The sequence below is a fragment of the Vicugna pacos genome, chromosome 8 (assembly GCF_048564905.1).
Source record: "Vicugna pacos chromosome 8, VicPac4, whole genome shotgun sequence".
Classification (NCBI taxonomy): domain Eukaryota; kingdom Metazoa; phylum Chordata; class Mammalia; order Artiodactyla; family Camelidae; genus Vicugna; species Vicugna pacos.
In genome coordinates this window covers 36,541,849-36,557,843 of record NC_132994.1, presented here as the reverse complement: position 1 = coordinate 36,557,843, position 15,995 = coordinate 36,541,849, and the positions used below count along the sequence as shown (strand labels likewise).

Sequence of the window (15,995 nt, the reverse complement as noted above, 5' to 3'; positions counted from 1 at the left end):
CTTTGTCACCCTCTTTTTTTTTTACTTCCTTTCACCCTACTTTAAATTTAAACTATTGTGTTATAATGTTCCTTAAATCCTTTCTGCAAAAAGGTGAAGACGTAAATAAATAAGGCTCAGAGACCCCTTAAGGAGTTAAGGAAGCCCATTAAGAACCATGGGAAGGCACCATGCTCATTTCTGCAGGGTATTTTAATGGAGCAATTTTGTCATTCAGGTCCAAGTCTCCATGATGTTTGACGGCCAGTCAGCAGTCGAAGTGCACCCCAAAGCCAGTATGGACGACTTAAGGACCTTCACGTCCCTGAGCCTGTACATGAAGCCTCCTCCTGTGAAGCAGCCAGAACTGGCTGGGACTACAGATCAGTTTGTCCTGTACCTTGGAAGCAAAAATGTAAGACCATGAGGTTTTAAATGAGAGAATAATATTAAAAGGAAAGATGAGTGTTTTTCTCTTGCCTTAAAACAAATCTATGGGTGAGGGGGAGACAGCTCAAGTGGTAGAGTGCCTGCTTAGCATGCATGAGGTCCTGGGTTCAATCCCCAGTACCTCCTCTAAAAATAAATAAAGTAATTGCCTCCCCCTCACCAAAATAAAATAATTAATTAACAAACTATAAAACAAAACTACGTAGCAAACAAACAAAATTTCCATCCTAGTAACTCGAAAGGTATAGGTCATTTTAAGGCCAAGACAAAAGTAGTGACTTAAAGACAAGTAATTCCTTCTCTATGTGGGATATTTCTGAGGTTGCTTCATGTAAGTCTCACACTGCTAACTCTGAGGAGTCTGGATGTAGCAATGCAAAGACCTTTGCAATACGGAGGCCTATTATGATTGATGCTGAAGCCTGCTTGAAGGTGCATAGCAGTCGGTACTGGCAGGTTGCATTATATCCCTGGTTAACCAAACAAGGCTCGCACATTCCTGGCAGCCATCAAATGTCCGCAAGCCTGCAGCTGCTTGCCTCCTGTCCAGAATGCATTTGGACAGGCCCAGGGGATGCAGCACACTGATGCAGCCACAGGGAGGCTGGAAAAGAAAGGACACTGCCCAGTCTAACAGGCACTTCAGTAAATAATTCAAGCCAGACATGCCTTGTATACAGCCAAACGTTTGGCTTGCTAATTATCCTTTAAAGAAATGAGAACAAAAGATGACATTCATTCATGTGGATTTTATTTAAGAGACTTCTTAACATTTCAGGCCAAGAAAGAATACATGGGTCTCGCAATCAAAAATGATAACCTGGTATACGTTTATAATTTGGGAACTAAGGATGTAGAGATTCCCCTGGACTCCAAGCCCGTCAGTTCCTGGCCTGCTTACTTCAGCATTGTCAAGATTGAAAGGTAAAGTGAATCCATAACATAGGGCTCATGTGCACATTTCGTAAGAAACCTTGTGAATGCACTCACACACACACAGACACATGGTCTTTCTATGGATGTTGTAAATAGCCCTTTTTTTCCTTTTATTCTTGCTCCTCTTTCTTCCATTATTCCTGTATTCCTTCCCAAATACCTTACGGGAAAACTAAAAAATAGTCATCACTTCTAAATAGCAATCTGACTATTAGAATTTTTTTAAACTAGCCAGTCCATGAATTAATTCCAATATGGAATGTTTTTTCCCCTTCCCATTGATTGCTGACATTCTGTAAATGCTTATGTACATGACAAAATCAAATCACCAAATCTGTTATGAAGGGACATTCACTTTTTGACATTTTAAAAAACATGTTTTCTACAAATTATCTGGCTAATAAAAAGTGAAAAATTCTTTATCTGAACAGGGTAGGAAAACATGGAAAGGTGTTTTTAACAGTCCCAAGTCTAAGTAGCACGGCAGAGGAAAAGTTTATTAAAAAGGGGGAATTTGCAGGAGATGACTCCTTGTTGGATCTGGACCCCGAGGACACTGTGTTTTATGTTGGTGGCGTGCCTTCAAACTTCAAGGTAAGCTATCCAGCTGTATTTTGACTTATTGAAAATCTACACTGATTATTTTTAAAAATTCATAAAACCTACAGTGATTTGAGGGTGGGATGGAAACCTTAATATCTTAAAAAAGAGCTTAGCTCAGTGGGTGGTAGAATTCTGAGCCAGGATCCATAAATCTGATCTCTGCTACCTGTATTTTCATAGTGTCAAATGCTTTCAAGCTATCGCTAACTCTTTTTTTTTTTAATGAATCAAGTGTTTTATAACTCTTCTACAATATCAAGAAATTTTTTCTTTTTTTATTGATATAGCTAACTCTTGATACCAACTTATTTCATTCTGATGTATGCATATGTAATTAATATTACCCTCACCTACTGCAGGAATATCTTTACCTTGTGGGTGTGTTTATAGCTAGTCTTCAGATTCACAAATGAGTTTCAAAAACTCAGTTATTTTAGCTAATATACGGGCATGAAATGAGATACCTAGGGTGAGGGAGGGGGTGGAATCTAGTGGTGAGTATGAGACCTGAGGAAGGGCAGGTACAGGAAAGGCCCAGGAAGATAGGGAGTTGAACTAGGATTTCAGTTGCAGAACTATTACTTTTTAGTCAGAGGTGCATTATTGAACATCTCTGAGAATTATTTTCCCTTGACAGGAATACCTACTGCACAGAGCTGATGTGAAGACTGACTTTGATCATGAATTCACTGTCCAGTGTGTGACTGACCCATAGTATATGCTCAATAAATCCCCCCATCTTTGCTAAGATATGTGCAACTGAAAAATTATTGTTTACCTAAATGGTTTGGCATAGAATAGACACAAACTCAAGTCTAGAAAGATATTTATATCAGTGGGAAGATCTCCTTGACCTGTGGTTTGTTTCATTGCCTGTTCTGTGTGACTGGTCATCAGGTGGTTGTTGACTTCACTTTGTCTATTTCACAGCTCCCTGCCAGCTTAAACCTGCCTGGCTTCGTTGGCTGCCTGGAATTGGCCACTTTGAATAATGATGTGATCAGCTTGTACAACTTTAAGCACATCTATAATATGGATCCCTCCAAATCAGTGCCCTGTGCCAGGTAAGAAAGTGTTAAGAGAACTGAACATTTGATAGCCATGCATGAGCTGCAAATGAGACAAGTGTGGATCAGTATTCAGATTCTCATACTTTTCCTGGGGGAAACTAGTTTTGAAACTGCATAATAGTCGTGCCTACAAACAACTTTTCAGTTCTCCTCTACCATAACGAGCATGCACAATTATTGAAAGTGTTAAACTGCTTGTTTGCAGCTTTGGTTTTGAATTCCAGAGACTGGGGTTTCACTAGAGCCTTTTGCTGTCTTAGCACATAGGGTAAAGGGAAAAAGTTCATTGAAAACAATTCATTTGAATGCTTCTTTATGTCTTCCATGCAGACATCAGGACTTCATTTAAATGCTATAAGGTCCATGGAAGATGTCATGAGGATGGGTTAAAAGGGCCTGACTTGACAAGCGCAACATAAACTGTCTTGTTCATATGATCCTTATGTTTATATTTCAGAGATAAACTGGCCTTCACTCAGAGTCGGGCTGCCAGCTATTTCTTCGATGGCTCTAGTTATGCTGTGGTGAGGGATATCACAAGGAGAGGGAAATTTGGTCAGGTGACTCGCTTTGACATAGAAGTTCGAACACCAGCTGACAACGGCCTTGTGCTCCTGATGGTCAATGGAGTGAGTAAAAATAAAAGTCCCACACCTCCTTTATTGCCTTTACTTTTCTGCCAAGCATGTTTTTAGGAAACTTCCCAGGTTGAATGTGTCATGCCATCAAACTGAAGTTTTAGTGTAGAAAGCAAAATTGTTTTTTTTTTTTCCTTTCCGGGAAGTGATGTCAGCAATAAGTAAAAGTAGCCACGAAATGCATTTCCTTGCCCTACATTTTTGGATGTATATTAAATATAACCCCTTTAATAAACTAAGGAAACTTTGAGCAAAATCAGCCCCAAGATCTAGATGAACATGTGTCTGCAGAAATTTAGCACTGACTTTTTAAACCATTTGCCCTAATCATTAAAAAAGTTTGCATGCTTAATATTTAAACATACACATACATTTCTTTATCTATTAACTATACATGTATGCTATATATGAATATAATATTCAAAACTTAGAATAAAAGATAATTTCTATAAAGATAAAATATTGAATAAAAATAAATACAATTTTAAAATAAAGATGGAATACAATAAAACTATTTTTATTTGTTAATGATACAAAAATTATTAATAGTAGTGTTAGTGATAACAATGTAACTAAATATGCTTAAGTATTTTTTAAAGTCTCCTTAAACTCTTTATGATACAAAAGTCTTGTCCTGAGTCCAGTTTATTTTAATACTAAGCTTTATTGGCTATCATAACTGGACAAGATATCTCATACAAATAAAAATGTAGGAAGTGTATCATTGACTATGCTTATTAAAGCATGACATGGTTATTTAGTCTCATTCACCAACTGGCAAACATTGTCTTTGAAATTCAGTGGTATATTTTCATATTTCCTGATTTCAGTTCTTGCAAGCTAATTAGATGTTGTATCAATTTGTAGACTTTAACAAGAGTTCAAGACATTGAAAATCTTCATTTGAAAGATTTTTAAACAGGTTAGAAATTTCTTTCCAAAAATGTTTTAATAGTACAGGTATGGAGAATCTTTGTGGGTAGTACAGTTACTTTGTTTTCATCAACAAATTTACTTAACAATAAAAAAATTTTCCATGTGAAAAAAAAATTTCCAAACGTATTTTTTAAAAACCATCTCTCCAGAATACAGCTTTCTTTGAAAAAAAAAAAAGTTAATTTCTCATCCATTATTATAATGCCCTACCTTGAAATGACAGATCAAGTATTTTTTTTTAGTACTTAGTAGGTTCATACTACTGAAAGACATTTGTCATCACAAATGAAGGTTAATAAATTTAGAATAATTCATTTTATAAAGAAAATGTATAACCCTCTTTAAACGTGATGGCATTTTTAGTGATTTGCAGGAAATAATCTGCAAACATCTACATATCTCAAAATATTTTCTCATCACTGTATCTCAATAGAAAATCATTGTAAATATTCTGTTATTAAGCCATCTCACTTAGGCACACATAAACTGCAATAAACTGCATAGGCTGAACACAAAGAAGTGGGTAGGGGGCCATGGCTAGCCTTTCAAGTGTGGAACTTCGTTCTCAAAGCCTCATGTGCCATGTGACTCTGAATCTCGTGAAAGGTCATCCAAAGGACAAAATGAAGGCCTAGAGTAGATCTATGTATTAAATATTAAAAGTTAGCTTCTTTCTCTGTTTTTGAGTTTTAAAATGAGTGTAAGTTGAGATATTTGCTTTCTATCCCCCAGTGGATTGTGTTCCACATTCTCAGGAGTGTAAAAACTTCATCCGAAATCACTTTTTGTGAAATGGGGATTTTACCATGATATCTTATTTTTCAAAGCTCTTGAATTCTTGTATTTATGAACTATCTCCTGAAGCGAGCAAGGCTGACAAGTAAATTACTTGAGTATTACAGAAATACTTTGGTTCTTAAACATCATGTGGTCCAAGTGCATAATAATCCCATATTTATTTACGTAAATTCAGTGTTTCAAAATAATACAGAAGTAGCCTCCTTTTTCTTATATCCATATTTGCTGATAATTCTTAAGGATTCTTTTCAGCATACCTTGGAACTATTTTTCAATATTACCAATTTTGCTCTTAAAATGAAATGTAATCACCTATTGGCCTGTTACAACTTTCAAATGTTGCCTAAAACAAGGCGGTTGACTACATATGCTCTATAATACTGTTTTCAAAGATTTCAAAAAGGTCAATAAGGTAAGCTTAAAATTTCATAAATTCAGAAAGTAAATGAAAAACGATAGAGGATAGTTGTGTTAAGTTGTGCATTAACACTTTGGTATTAAATTGAGACATAACTGCTGATTTGGATGTAGTGTGATTTTTATTTTTTAATAAAAATTCATGAGACTTCTTTAGTCTTCAATTTCAATAATAAAGAATACAATATTATTTCTCAAATTCAGCTAAAGCTGCTCTTTCATAATAGCAGACACTCACATCTTATAACTTTTCTCCTCTCCACAGAGTATGTTTTTCAGCCTGGAAATGCGCAATGGTTACCTACATGTGTTCTATGACTTTGGGTTTAGCAATGGCCCTGTGCACCTTGAGGACACAATGAAGAAAGCCCTAATTAATGATGCAAAATATCACGAGGTACCAATCATTGCAGTTTGCATGTTTTGTTTTGTTTTGTTTGTACTTAAATCTACTGACCTAAGCAGATGGTCAAATAAGATCGATGAGAAAGTAATTAAACTGAACACCTTTATATATAAAGAGCAAGTGAAGGGCCCTCATCTACTCAACTCCAGGGTAACATTTTCTTTAAAAGAATGGATATTTTAATCACATTGACATTTCTATTAAAAGTCAATCAAAGATTACTTTTGATTACTTCATTGACCAAAAGGCTCCTGTTAGTACTCAATACCTTGATTACAATGGCACCTTCTATACATTTGTTGAAAATGCCAGAGTGTAGATATACAGGCATTTTTTTAACTTATTCATTGAGCCCCATTAAATGTAAAAAGATTAGATATAAGTAAAGAACTTCCCTTTAAACAGTTTATCCAGAGCTTAGAAAATATTAACACAGATTTCTTTATAAAGAGAACCCACAAAGAATGCTCTAAATTTAGTCTTGAAACAGATGTGTAGTATACTGATAATATATTTCATTTATTTTCATTAACAGCTACTTTAAATCTACAGTTTAATAAAGTGTATAAAAGGCATAATATCCTTTAAGTTGAACTGAAATGCAGAGAGTAGAAGGCTATATTTCTCTTTTCAGTTCAAAGTCCATAACCTACATGAGAATAGTTTACGATAATATTTTAACCATTTTTCTGACTAACATTTTCCCAGATTCATTAAAGTTTCTTACTATGTCACCAAAAAAAAATGATATCTGGCAACATGTAGTTGAGAGTCCAGAAGGTACCTGTTTATACTTTTTTACCCAAATCCCCTCAACAGGGCAAAATAAAACAGTTGGTCTCATAACAAAATTTTTCTTGGGCTAGCTCCATCTCCATATGGAAATCCTTCTCCCACAAATGTGAACTTCTTGTTATAAAAGTAAGAGTTTCCATGTTTGTGAGTAAGAAAGGAAGATGTGTTCCCCATTTTATGAACAAATAAGCACAAGAACATGAATATAACCAGAATAATTAAAATTACAGCAATCTCCAAAAAGCTGATTGTTAAACAGTGATCAAGGCTTACTATATATCATTTCTCCCAGATCTCAATCATTTACCACAATGATAAGAAAATGATTTTGGTAGTTGACAGACGACACGTAAAGAGCATGGATAATGAAAAGATGAAAATACCTTTTACAGACATATATATTGGAGGGGCTCCGCCAGAAATCTTACAATCCAGGTAAGCTGTTTTGTTGTTGTTAAGCTGCTTGTCCCTAATGAGGCACGGGGCTGAGTATTCCACACCCCGCAGAGTTGCAGTGAGTGTTGAAGCATCCCCACCTACTACTTACAGGCACATGCACAGGAGCGCACACACACTAACATGCACCCTCGGGCCTTGTGCAGCCAGGCCTCGTGACCCCCTTAAATTAACATTTAGTAGATGTGATCTACAAATTTCTTTAATTATTGTATTACTCTCAGAATATAGTCTAATGCAGAATTTCTCATTCACAAGAGGAAAGGTGGAGCATGTGTGTTGTGTAAAAACAAAGCGGCATTGTGTCCCTTTACTTTTGTTTCAGTCTTAATTTAGACTTATTTGAACTCTCAAATAGCATCTGAAGGTAAACAAAAATTTTAAGCCCATCCCAGGGGTTGTGGATTACGTATGATGAAAAATTCAATTCTCTGTTATTACAATCAATTCATAGCATCAGAGACCCTTAAAACTGAGAAACAACTTTAGGATATTCCAGTCCAGTCATTCTCAACCCTGGTTCTCATTAGAATAACCTAGAGAACTTCTGTAAACATCATTACCCATCACAATTCTCCAGAAATTCTAACTGCTCTGGGATAAGTCCTCAACTTTAAACTTCCTTTCTAAACTAAGTATCTTCTTCAGTTCCTGCAACCACCCACGTGGGATCTTTAACCATTACGATTGCTGTTATGTGCACCTCAGTCTGTCCATTAGCATGGTCATCCAGGTATGGTCTTGTTGGAGCAGAATACAGTGGGACTGTTACCCCTGTACAGTTTGGCCAGTGTTCATCTAAAATATTTTGAACTCATAATTTTCTCAAAATTAACTTCATGTTCATTCAATATCCAGCAACGTGTTCTTGGGCACTTTCTATACTAGGCATTATGATGCGTACTAGGATTATAGTTTTGAACAAAATGTCATCCTTGATCTTAAAAATGAAAGGATTTCTCACTTTCCTATTGCACTAAAGGCCCTACATTCACTAAAACCTTCTCTAGCCTTGATTGATTACAGTGTGTTGCAAATGAAGACAAGAAAATGAGTTCATGACCCAAGTGGATTAGTGGAAGACTGAAGACCTGGGTTCAAATCTTAACTTACCATTTGTGACATAAAAAATTTTAATATTTCTTAGTTTCATTTTATAGGTTAAACCACTGTGAAATTGCCAAGAGTTGACCATTTTTGACCCATAAATATGTCAATTTCTATGGCTCAACGTGTTAATCATCTATAAAATGAAAATAATAGCATCACCATCTATCTCACTGGATTGTTATAAAGATAAAATGAGTTAATGTAAGTTAAAGGATCTTGAAAACTATTAAGAAGTAAATAAATTGGCTTCATGCAGAAAAAAGCTGTTCTATATGCAATGATTAGACATTACTGTGCTTGCAAAAGAAAGCATGAGAATAGGAATAATAATAAAGCTTTAAAAATTACTGTAAGTAAAATCAAAATTTATATCCTACACATACATGCTAAACATCACCACCATCATCATGGTTATATCAGCAAAGACTAATTTTCTCTTCCAGGACCCTAAGAGCACACCTTCCCCTAGATATCAACTTCAGAGGATGCATGAAGGGTTTCCAGTTCCAAAAGAAAGATTTCAATTTATTAGAGCAGACAGAAACCCTGGGAGTTGGTTATGGATGCCCAGAAGACTCACTTGTAAGTATGCAATCAAAAGCTTTTTTATAAATAGACACAAAGCATCACTCTCAAAAGCTGAAGAAGCACTTTTCTCTGTGATCCTGTGTACACCTCAGTCTCCTTCCTACCACCAGCAGAAAGAAGAATCATTAAGCTAAAAAGGCTTGTGGGGTTCCTCTGTGACTTGTCTAGTTGCTTTAGTTTTCGATGGTGGGGGCTTCCAAAGCCCAGAGAGGCTGCGTGAGCATCTTCACTCAGTCAGGGTAGAGGAAGTAGGGAAGTTGAAACCCCATTTGCTAGAGGTACACAGAAGGAAAGCTAACATGCCGGAATTCCAGTATATACCAGAAGTTAAAACATAACTATTAATATAGGAACTAGCAGATGGGGACTTTGTTATGCAAGAAATAGACATTTTAAGCATTGATAGTTATCACCAACACTGTGTTCACACTTTTTTTGGCACACAGATATCTCGCAGAGCATATTTCAATGGACAGAGCTTTATTGCTTCAATTCAGAAAATATCTTTCTTTGATGGCTTTGAAGGAGGTTTTAATTTCCGAACATTACAGCCAAATGGGTTACTATTCTATTATGCTGCAGGGGTAAGTATTTATTTTCCCCTATAGAAACTACTTTGTAGTAATCGTTTTGTCTATTAAAAATACTCTTAAGCATGTTAAAAGTGATTTTCTATTCAGATTAATTTTGACTCACATGTACACACATGGAATGTTTCATTTCAGACACTTTATAAAATATTACATATATATATAGTATATAAGAAGTTTTTAATCTGAGATTCATAAACCCACCCATCATGGGTTCATGAAGATAATTTAGTGGGTATATGACCTAGGTGGTTACATCTTTATTTTCTCTAACTAAAATTAAGCATTTTCTTCAATTGTGAATGTTGACAACAAACCATAGTACTATTAGCTGTACCTGTGGCTTTGTCATTAATAGAAATCACAGGTATTTTTCATTTCACATTACAGTTGTCACAGATGTCTCAAAATACCATTTTTGCTCATTCCTACTTTTAAATTACAGTAGTTATGAGATCTGCTACTGGATTTTATTACTTAGTGCCTTCATGAAGAAGTACATGTATAACTGTATCACATATTTATCATTTCAATATTTTGAAACTGTATTTCAGTGTGACTGGTTTCCTTTGTATTCCTACATATTTTGCTTAATGCATTTTAAAACATTTTATGAAAGGGCCCATATGTATCACCAAATTGCCAAAAGAGTACATGGCACAAAAATGTTAAGAACCTGTGTATATACACAAACATGTGTGATTCAATTTATGAAATAGTTCTTGAATTTGCTGTAGAACACTTTAGCTTAGCTTATAAAGATATACTATGTCAAGAATAAAATAAGATTTATAGAAGTTTGGTGACCAACTGATTTATCAGTTAAGATCCAACTGATTTATCTCTGGAAAGGTCATCACCAATATATACACTGATGGACCAGGTCATAATATAATTTATAAAAGCAGCTTTTATTTTTCCTACTTATTACCTTGTGTCTGTCACTTTTATATCCAATTTAAATCAGTAGCATCTGTGAGAATGTACCCAAAGCATTTGCATTCTGTAGGACCTCTGCCACCAAATCTGCCTCAGATGACCATGGTTAGCTAAATAACACTTTTGGTCCACAAAAAGTAGTTACGTTGAGGGCTAACTGAAGAGGTTGGTGTCCATGTAAGGGAGGAGAAGCAAGATTATCATTTTGCCAATATTTTCAAACAAGCAATAAGCAAATTCAGAAAAAGAGATGTTAGCCTTTGCTGTTTTTTTAATTTCTTTTCTGCCTCTGTAGATGAAAAGTGACTCATTTTAAAAGCCATAGTAGCGAGTTAACCCTTACCTAGGCATCTAGTTACATCAGGAGATTCAAATATTGCCTCTTCAAAAGTGAGACTGATGACAGAGTAGAAATGCCTGAGTTAGGAAAGTAACTGGCACTGGGGTAATATCTCTCAGCATGACAAAATCACCAGAAGTTTTTAGTTCAAAATACAGGATATTCCTCTTTCTATTGACATGTATTTAATTTTATAGGCAATACCAATACAAGCAATAGAGTATTTTGTTGTTATTGTTTATAGAAATTATTTTACAAGCAAACTTCCTACACCCTGGAAATTCCTTGAAGCCATCCTGTTAAGTGAATGTTGAAAATGTGTCCATCTTTTGGATCCCTGACCTCCCTACTTAAAAACCTGTGTTTGCATTCCAGGCAGACATGTTCTCCATTTCACTGGCTAATGGCACCGTGATCATGGATGTAAAGGGAATCAAGGTGCAGTCGGCAGATAAGCAGTACAATGACGGGCTGTCCCACTTCATCATTACCTCTGTGTCCCCGGCCAGGTACAGCTCCTCACTTTATGCTCTTTCCACCAGATGGCTTTATCCGTAGAGTGAGATTCCATCAAATGACCATGATGAATAATAGACTACCCTATAACTTTTCTAGTGTTTAAAAAAAAATGGTAGAAGGAACAACTTACCTTCTTTTAAAAAAAATGCTATTAGTTTTTAAGACATACCAGATAAATCACTATATATTACTTAACATGAATGTAAAGTTTTTTCCAATCAACCCATAGGCTGTAATCTCCTTGATGGAAGTACCTACACATAGCACTTACCGAATGGAGTGTGGTGTTTTGTGCATAGAAGGAGCTCAGCCAATATTGGTTTCATTAGATTTTAATTAAACAGTTAAGAACGCTACATTTATGGCCACATTTTAAAAGCTCTAATTTTATCTTTAAAATATATAATACTGAATTTCTTTTTTATAAAAAGAACATTATTTTGGAAAAAGAAATTTCTGTTGTCGACTGCTGGCTATTGCATGTCCAGTTCTGCGGAACCTTGCCATTAAAAGAAAAAGAAAACATTAATAGGTCTTTTCTAGATTCCATTTCCAATCAAATCAAAACTATTCAATATGCTTTACAATGAAAATAGTTTCCCACAAATGTGATTAAATGATTACCATGTTTTAAGTTCTGATCTTTTCACATCCAAAAAAAAAATATTGCTAATGACTAGTTGTCAGAACTTCTTGTTTCTATGGGTTTAAATTCCAGTTTGGAGAGTCTTTTCTGCATATAGAAATATTCACCATTTTATCCCCAGCCTCATGAAGAGTCTGGCAACTTGTTATCTTGTCATTAACCAAATGTTCCATTTCCATTCCATGAGAAATCCTGCAACCTGAAATGGAACTCATAGTGAAATGTCATTAGCTGTGTAGTGTGTAAAAGATGCTTTTTCCTTTATAGATATGAATTGATAGTAGATAAAAGCAGACTTGGGAGTAAGAACCCTACCAAAGGGAAAGTGGAACAGACACAGGCGGGTGAAAAGAAGTTCTACTTTGGTGGCTCACCCATCACTCCCCAGTATGCTAATTTCACCGGCTGTATAAGTAATGCCTACTTTACCAGGTATAATATTTTTATTATTAATAAATCTGCATGATTGATAAAGATCAAGTCAGTAACGAAAATGTTTACCTAATTAAAACTGCAAACTATGAAATTTAGCAGAGGCATTGGAGGGTAGTAATTGAAAGCTTGCATGTGCTTGAAAAAACTGACACCCTTGGGTTTGTGTGTAGATTTTTTGCCTTTTAATTTCTGTATGACATTGGCTAAGCAAGCCTTTGTTTCTTCACCTGCAAAATGCAGATAAAAATGAGGCCTGCATTGTAGACTTGTTATGAGGATTAAAATGAGATAATATGCATAAAGAACCTGGCATACAGCAAGCTATAAATATTAAATGCAATATTTCTGTACTTATTATCAATGGTATAGTACAGAGCAACATACCCAAATCATTTTTAGAGGTTTAAGAAAGTCTTTTTAATTTAATGCATGACTTTATTTTTTCATTATTTTTCTTTTATTGAAATTCAGTTGATGTACAATATTATGTTAGTTTCAGGTGTACTATGTAGTGATTTGACATTTGCATATATTGTGAAATATTCACCAAGATAAGTCTAGTAACCATCTGTCCCCATACAAAGTTAATAAAATGTTATCAATTATATTCCTTATGCTGTGTATTATACACCCGTGGCTTATTTATTTTATAACCGGAGGTTTTTACCTCTTAATTCCTTTCACCAATTTCACACCCATCCTCTCTCCTTTGGCAGCCACCCACTTGTTCTCTGTACCCGTAAGTCTATTTTCATTTTGTTTGTTTTGTTTTTTAGATTTCACGTATGGTATTTGTCTTTCTCTGTCTGACTCATTTCATTTAGCATAATACCCTCTAGATCCATATCACAAATGGCAAGGCTTCATTTTTTATGGCTGAGTAATATTCTGTTTTATAAGTATGTATAAACACTACATCTTTACCCATTCATCTATAGATCAGTACTTAGGTTGCTTCCATATCTTGGCAATTGTAAACAGTGCTACAGTGAACATGGTGGGGTACCATATACCTTTTTGAATTAGTGTTTTTTTTTTCTTCAGGTAAGCACCCAGGAGTAGAAGTCATATGGCAATTCTGTTTTCAATTTTTTGAGGAACCTCCATACTGTTTTCCATAGTGTCTGCACCAATTTACATTCCCACCAACAATGCACAAGGGTTCCCTTTTCTTCATATCCTCACCAACACTTTTTATTTGTTGTCTTTTTGATGATAGCCATTCTGACATTTGTGGTATCTTTTTGTAGTTTTTTGTTTATTTGCTTTTTAAATGGAGGTATTGAGGATTGAACCCAGGACCTCGTGCATGCTAATTAAGCATGTGCTCTAACAGTGAGCTATACCGACCCCCCAACTTTGTTGTTTTGATTTGCATTTCCCTGATGATTAGTGATGTTAAGCATCTTTTCATGTGCCTTTTGGCCATCTGTATGTTTTCACTGGAAAAATGTCTATTTAGGTCCTCTGCCCATGTTTTAATAGGATTTTATCATGTTGAATTGTATGAGTTCTTTATATACTGTGGACATTAATCTCCTATTGGATAGATTGCTTACACATATCTTCCCTCATTCAGTAGGCTGCCTTTTTGTTTTCTCCTTAACAAAGACAGTGAGGGCCTCCTAAGTACAAGAACAAGCAAGACAGGAATTGAATACAGATTAAGTAACACAGAGGAGGTTCTAATCATCCAGAGAGTAGTGAGGGCAAACATGTTCATCTGTCAGAATGTGCTGGTGCCAGGCACAGAGTTATTGGTTAATTGGTTAAATGATTATTTAAAGGGTTATGATTAAGACAGTGGTTGATGGATAAAGGCCCATCACACACACACACACACACACACACACACACAATTTAAATGCTTAAGTTCTTTGACTTCCATAGTTTTCATCATGTAATTCTGAACAATATTTTTTAAGGTTTTTCTTTCCTCTGTTACAAACACAGGTTGGACAGAGATGTGGAGGTTGAAGATTTCCAGCGGTATTCTGAAAAGGTCCACACTTCTCTGTATGAATGTCCCATTGAGTCTTCACCATTGTTTCTCCTTCACAAAAAAGGAAGAAATTCCTCAAAACCTAAAACAAGTCAGAATAGAAAGGTAAAAGATAATGCTGTGACAACTTCTTAATTGCCCTTGTATTCCATGCACACAATGACACTGATGCTTTATAGAATTTACTCTCTTTTGCAACTTGTCTACATATAAAATATAGGATTCCTGAAGTATCAGATATTGCAGTTTACCAGATTTGTTGCATCAGTTCCTGTTCCCAAAGAAACAAATTGAATCAGCTTTTACCGAAACTTCCAACTACTTTCCGTTACAGTTGTTAAAATTGCTCTCTACTTAACAATTTGCATATATAACATACATTGTTTACCACAGTAATTCTCTAGTATCATTTGTTTTCATGTAACAATCTAAGGTTTCTGTCACAATAATGGAAATTATTAGTTTCTGATCTCGCCTCGTTTTCCCCTCCTTCATTTTAACCGCTCAATTGCACAGTTGATCTGTGGCATCAACTAGAGCCACTTACCATCAAAATTTTTTTTTACATTTTTTTATTGAGTAATAGTTATTTTACAATGTTGTGTCAAATTCCAGTGAAGAGCACAATTTTTCAGTTATACATGAACATACATATATTCATTGTCACATTTTTTTCTCTGTGAGCTACCACAAGATCTTGTATATTTTTCCCTGTGCTATACAGTATAATCTTGTTTATCTATTCTGCATTTCAAAATCCCAGTCTGTCCCTTCCCACCCCCTACCCCCTTGGCAACCACAAGTTTGTATTCTATGTCTATGAATCTGTTTCTGTTTTGTATTTATGTTTTGTTTGTTTTGGTTTTTTATTTTAAATTCCACATATAAGCGATCTCATATGGTATTTTTCTTTCTCTTTCTGGCTTACTTCACTTAGAATGACATTCTCCAGGAACATCCATGTTGCTGCAAATGTCATTATGTTGTCGGTTTTTGTGGCTGAATAGTATTCCATTGTATAAATATACCACCTCTTCTTTATCCAGTCATCTGTTGATGGACATTTAGGCTGTTTCCATGTCTTGACTATTGTAGATAGTGCTGCTATGAACATTGGGGTGCAGGTGTCATTTTGAAGTAGAGTTCCTTCTGGATATACGCCCAGGAGCGGGATTCCTGGGTCCTATGATAAGTCTATTCCTAGTCTTTTGAGGAATCTCCATACTGTTTTCCACAGTGGCTTTCCTTGCTTCCCTCTCCCGCTCTTAATGATTTAGATGCCTTCTTTTACAATTTTGTGTTTATTCTTTTTGTAAGTCATGGCAGTTATCTCCTTTCCAGT

The 15,995-nt window shown here is 35.3% G+C and overlaps 1 protein-coding gene across 1 annotated transcript in view; it reads left to right on the top strand.

The window, feature by feature from the left end:
* The window catches only part of LAMA4 (laminin subunit alpha 4), a 142,096-nt gene that overhangs the window by 103,954 nt on the left and 22,147 nt on the right, over positions 1-15,995 (top strand). Inside the window, exons 20-31 of the mRNA XM_031680130.2 lie at positions 218-394; positions 1,208-1,353; positions 1,797-1,959; positions 2,899-3,032; positions 3,496-3,667; positions 6,093-6,224; positions 7,321-7,463; positions 9,038-9,176; positions 9,629-9,766; positions 11,427-11,560; positions 12,484-12,648; positions 14,605-14,758. Coding sequence (XP_031535990.1) covers positions 218-394; positions 1,208-1,353; positions 1,797-1,959; positions 2,899-3,032; positions 3,496-3,667; positions 6,093-6,224; positions 7,321-7,463; positions 9,038-9,176; positions 9,629-9,766; positions 11,427-11,560; positions 12,484-12,648; positions 14,605-14,758 — 1,797 coding nt within the window. The remainder of the gene's footprint in view (positions 1-217; positions 395-1,207; positions 1,354-1,796; positions 1,960-2,898; positions 3,033-3,495; positions 3,668-6,092; positions 6,225-7,320; positions 7,464-9,037; positions 9,177-9,628; positions 9,767-11,426; positions 11,561-12,483; positions 12,649-14,604; positions 14,759-15,995) is intronic.